The sequence below is a fragment of the Asparagus officinalis genome, chromosome 4, assembly GCF_001876935.1.
Source record: "Asparagus officinalis chromosome 4, Aspof.V1, whole genome shotgun sequence".
Classification (NCBI taxonomy): Eukaryota; Viridiplantae; Streptophyta; class Magnoliopsida; order Asparagales; family Asparagaceae; genus Asparagus; species Asparagus officinalis.
Genome location: NC_033797.1, coordinates 144,347,757 through 144,353,711, shown reverse-complemented (window position 1 = coordinate 144,353,711; position 5,955 = coordinate 144,347,757). Strand labels below are relative to the sequence as shown.

Sequence of the window (5,955 nt, the reverse complement as noted above, 5' to 3'; positions counted from 1 at the left end):
CCGTTACCGCCAAGGATCCGAGACGCGGCGCTGCTCAGTCTCCCGGCCATTTGCTTTTTACTCTACTCTCCCTCTCTTCTCTGTCTCTCTATTTTCTTTTCTTTTCGGTGGTTTGTTGAACTCAATGTGGGGGTTGTTCGCTGAAGGTATGCGTCAGGATTCAGGAATGTGGAAAATATAAGGACAAATTTTCGAAACAGTCTCATTTACAAAACAAATTTTAAAAAATGACCTCATTTGAAAATCATCTATCTATCTATCTATGGACAAATTTTCAAAACCAACCCATTTGAGATTTTATTCTCAAAAAACGACCCGTTTGACATTTATTTAGAGAAACCGACCTGGTTTCAGCACTGTAGCTGAAACCAGGTCGGTTTTTCTAAAAAAGTTTACGAAACTTCACGGGAGTTCAACTCCCGTGAAGTTTTTTCTCATAACAAAACTTCACGGGAGTTGAACTCCCGTGAAGTTTCGTAAACTTTTTTAGAAAAACCGACCTGGTTTCAGCTACAGTGCTGAAACCAGGTCGGTTTCTCTAAATAAATGTCAAACGGGTCGTTTTTTGCAATTAGTTTCTCAAATAGGTTGGTTTTGAAAATTTGTCCATCTATCTATTTATCTACCCTTCTATCTATCTATCTATATCTACCCTTTAAAAGAGGGAGTACCAAAAAAACTTTTCCTACCCTAAAATATCCTTCAACTATTGTAAATATAACAAAGTTGTCCTCATCTACCCAATATTAATACCAAACTTTAATTCACCATGATTATATTTAATTCTCATTTAAATTGTATAATATAATTGAATATGCAAATAACATAATGACGGTATTATGATAAGTCACTAACCTCTTGGTCTTCACTTGCTCATAACGATTGTCTACTTCTCCATTCCTCATTAATCTTTAATTACACTATTACCTCAATTTAATGACATCTAATTGACACCCTCATCCTTCTAACTTCCACGCTGTTGTGCGCAGTGGAAATTTCGACAGCACCTCTGGTGCTTGACAAGAGAGTAGATATTAACTAAATTCATGTTTCATAAAGGAAAAAAGAACCAAAAGTAAAATATCTTAACAAAGTGGGATATCAGTTTTTCATCTCATCAGTTCTAGGACTGACCTGTCGAGGGAACCTAAACTCTCTATTACAAATCACGGCACAAACAATCAATTTTAACGTGGTTCGGCAAGTTGCCTACGTCCACGAGTCAATGAGGGAGGAGATCTACTACTAGAGAGAAAATGAATACAAATAGGGTTTATAATCACACAGCTCTCACAAATTAAACCCTCAAATAACTCCCTGCTTTTCTTCTCAAAAGTCAGCCGTCAAAATCTTTTTCTCTCTGCGGTACGCCTGCACATAGCCATAAGAAATTTCTCCTCTGCGATTTCCCTTTGCACGCCGCCCTAGCACAAATCCCTCTGCCTTTGCACGCTGCCCAAAAAGAGAGAACAAAAGCTGCTGATCTCCCCCACTACCCGTACTTGCACAAAACCTTAGGAACGATTAAACTAGGTATTTATAGGCTGGATGGGAAAACGCGTCATTGGTGTGGCCTCACAAAAGATCCGCTGGATCTAATCTTGTGCAGCGGATGTCTCACAAAAAGATCCGCTCGATCTTGTGCAGATGCGTGGGAGTAGTCCCCCACGTGACTTTGCCTCCCACGTCACAATTCTCCACCTCGGCGAAGTTTTTCCAAAACTGAGCCAACACCAAAGCATCCAAATGTCCCACTTGTTGTGTCTAGTACGCCGGGAAGTTAATGATAGATCTAATAAAGAACTTGAGATCTAAAACCATAAAGCCATGATTAATTCGAAGAGATTAACAAGAATCAATAGAGCGGAAGCTTATACCTGAATCCATAGATGAATCTTGAGATGGGTTTTGGATCTTCTAACCTTAGGGTTTTCTCTAGCCGAATTTTTCTCTAGATGAGGGTGAAGAGAATTAGAGAATGTAACCCTAGATTAGGGACCATAACCCCTTATTTATAGATGTTGTATATTTATAATTTGGCCCCTCAACAAATCATAATTACAACCTGGTATCTGCACATATAACCCCATGACTTATTTAAATACTCATTAACCCAACTTGATTGATCACTTTAGTGGGTTATCCTAAAAGATAGCAATACACATTGATTAATCATATGTACCCACAATTAGATTTATTAGATTAAATCCAACAATCTCCCACTTGGGCACCATATGATTTATTAAATTATGTATAACCTTATGAGCTCAAAATTGCTATCACTGAAAATGTATTTCTGAACAATCTCGTCCATTGACTATATTAATATAGGATCAAAGCGGCCTTCGTCACATTTATCATGACTCGACCCATCAATGGTCACATATACCAATACAATCAAACGACATAGATCAATCATGGATGTGCAGCATGAAAATTATATACAATGTGATCAGTACATGTCTATTTTCAACTGTTCCTCCTTTAGTGAGGTCAAAACCAAACATAATGTAGCAGAGTGTCTTAACTGAATACTTTATTCTGATCAGACAATACAACCAAACATAAAGCACCACAAATACAAACTCCCACTAAAACATAATATCCTCAAATAATACCACACCCATATGAGCAGTATGCTCATGAAAGACCTTAGGTGGCAATCCCTTAGTAAGAGGATCAGCTATCATGGAGTTTGTCCCAATGTGCTCTATGGATATCTGTCCACTCTGTACCCTTTCTTTCACAACCAGGAACTTAATGTCAATATATTTTGACTTAGTTGAGCTCCTGTTGTTATTGGAATACATTACTACAGATTTATTGTCACAATATAACCTTAGTAGGCTTTCCATATTTTCCAAAATGCGCAGTCCCGTGATAAAATTTCGCAGCCATATTTTCTGATTGGATGCCTCATAGCAAGCTACAAATTCTGCTGCCATAGTGGAGGAAGCTACTAGTATCTGTTTGACACTTTTCCATGATATAGCTCCTCCTGCTAACATATAAATGTAGCCTGATGTAGACTTCCTGCTATCTTGGCATCCAGCAAAATCAGAGTCCGAATACCCAATGACCTCTAATTTCTCTGATTTTCTGTATGTGAGCATGTAATCTTTTGTTTTCTGAAGATACCTCATAACCCTTTTGACTGCTATCCAATGATCCATACCAGGGTTGCTTAAGTATCTGCCTAACATCCCAACAATGTACGCAATATCCGGACGCGTACATACCTGAGCATACATTAGACTTCCTACAGCCGAAGCATAAGGAATCTTCTGCATTTCCTGAATTTCAAGGTTACCTTTAGGGCACTGATTGAGACTAAACTTGTCTCCTTTAGCAACAGGGGTGTCACCTGGTCTGCAATCTTGCATGCCAAACCTTTTAAGTACCTTATCGATATAGCTCTTTTGTGATAATCCAAGAATACCCCGAGAGCGATCTCGATGTATCTGGATCCCTAATATAAAAGAGGCGTCCCCAAGATCTTTCATCTCAAAATTCTTTGATAGAAATCTCTTGTTTTGGTGTAACATGCCTATATCATTAGTGGCAAGCAATATGTCATCGACATACAGAACCAGAAAAATATACTTACTCCCACTAAACTTATGATATACACAGTCATCAACAATGTTCATCTCAAAACCGAACGAGATAATTATTTGTTGAAACTTTTGATACCATTGACGAGGAGCTTGCTTGAGTCCATAGATAGATTTTCTTAATTTGCAGACCATATTCTTTGGGTCTCCTGACACAAAGTTTTCTGGTTGCACCATATAGATCATCTTATTAATATCTCCATTGAGAAATGCAGTCTTAACATCCATCTGATGTAACTCAATATCATAATGAGCAACAAGTGCCATGATTGTTCTGAAAGAGTCTTTCGATGAAACTGGAGAGAAAGTCTATGTATAATCAATGCCTTCCTTTTGAGTATAGCATTTAGCCACAAGGCGTGTCTTATACCTCTCCACATTACCGTTTGCATCCCGCTTGGTTTTAAAAATCCATTTACAACCAATTAGTTTTGCACCTTCTGGTAACGGGACAAGTTCCCAAACCTTATTGTCTTGCATAGACTTGTACTCTTCATTCATAGCATCAATCCACTGTTGAGAATTAGAACTTTTCATGGCCTGAAGGAAGTTGATTGGATCATCTTCTAACATTCCACTACTTTCCTCATGTTCTTGGAGAAATACAATATAATCATCCGGAATAGCATTTCTCCTTTCTCTCGTGGATCTCCTTAATGGCACTGGTTCTTGAGGTTGTTGAGTTTGTTCTTCTGGAACAGGGAGTTGTTCAACATTATCATCTTGAGGTTCCGGATTTACTTCTTGAGCAACAACAGGTATAGGAACCTGAATATTATCAGAAGTAACTGTATGGATTGGATCTGAGTCCAATTCCTCCTCAAAAGGAATATCTCTAACCTTATTTCTCCCACTAAACTCAACATCCTCAAAGAATGTTGCTGTTCCCGTCTCAAAAATATTCCTTATAGTGGGATCATAAAACTTATAGCCCCTAGAGCGTTCAGAGTATCCAATAAAGTAGCTGCTAACTGTTTTGGAGTCCAATTTCTTTTCATTTGGCCGATAAGGCCTTGCCTCAGCGGGACATCCCCAAATATGTAAGTGCTTTAAACTGAGCTTTCGACCAGTCCAAAGCTCATAAGGTGTTTTAGCAACTGCTTTACTTGGTACTCTATTCAGAATGTAAGCTGCTGTCTTAAGTGCTTCTCCCCAGAGTGACTCTGGTAAAGAAGAATGAGCAATTATACTTCTTACCATATCCTTAAGAGTCCTATTTCGTCTTTTTCGCCTTTCAGCTACACCATTCATGCTAGGTGAACCCGGCATTGTGTACTGTGGGACGATACCGTATTCTTCTAGGTATCTAGCAAATGTTCCTAGACGTTGTTCACCTGAACCATCATATCTACCGTAGTACTCACCACCACGATCAGATCTAACGGTTTTAATTCTTCTGTTGAGTTGATTCTCAACTTCAGCTTTATAGGCTTTGAACATGTCCAGAGACTCAGATTTTTCATGAATAAGATATAGGTGCCCATAACGTGAGTAATCGTCTATGAATGATATAAAATATTATTGACCATTCCAGGATTCCGTAGGGAATGGCCCACAAATATCTGTATGTATTAATTCTAAGACATCCGAAGATCTGTTGGCACCTAGTCTCTTCACTTTGGTCTGTTTTTCCTTGATACATTCAACACATACGTCGAAGTCCGAAAAATTAAGGGAATCCAAAATGCCATCAGACACAAGACGCTCAACTCTACCTTTTGAGATATGACCCAAGCGCTTATGCCATAATGTCGCCGAATTTTCCTTATTTAATTTACGCTTAGTACCACGTGATTCCACATGCAAGGATTCATTATAAGAAGCAATTGTATCGAGCAGATATAGGTTGTCATAAGTGCTTAAGTAACTGGTTCCCACAACATTTGAATTAAAAGATAAACTGAATTGACTGTTTCCAAATGAACAAGAATAACCTGATTTGTCCAATACAGAAACAGAAATTAAATTCCATCTAAAAGACGGTACTACAAAAGTATCTTTCAAATCCAAATAAGAACCAATTCCTAACAACAACCTAAAGTGCCAAATTGCTTCCACATCTACCGATTGTCCGTCGCCCACAAAGATGTGTCTTTCAACATCACTTGGCTTTCGGTAGCTCATGCAACCCTGCATAGAAACACTTATGTGAGTAGTAGCACCAGAGTCTAACCACCAAGTGTTTCTAGGTACTTAAGCTAAATTAACCTCAGAACAGACCAAAGTAAGGAACGTACCCTTATTATCACGCCAGGCGTGATATTTTGTACAGTCCTTCTTTACCTGTCCAGGCTTCTTACAGAAGAAACAACCCTGATTATCCTTATGTTGTTTCTTCTGA

At 38.5% G+C, this 5,955-nt stretch overlaps 1 protein-coding gene across 1 annotated transcript in view; it reads right to left on the bottom strand.

Annotated features, from left to right (window-relative positions):
• The window catches only part of LOC109839641 (NADH dehydrogenase [ubiquinone] 1 beta subcomplex subunit 8, mitochondrial), a 15,302-nt gene extending 15,143 nt beyond the window's left edge, over positions 1-159 (bottom strand). The window contains exon 1 of the mRNA XM_020408145.1: positions 1-159. This exon is cut by the window's left edge and continues 100 nt beyond it. Coding sequence (XP_020263734.1) covers positions 1-50 — 50 coding nt within the window. The 5' untranslated portion in view covers positions 51-159.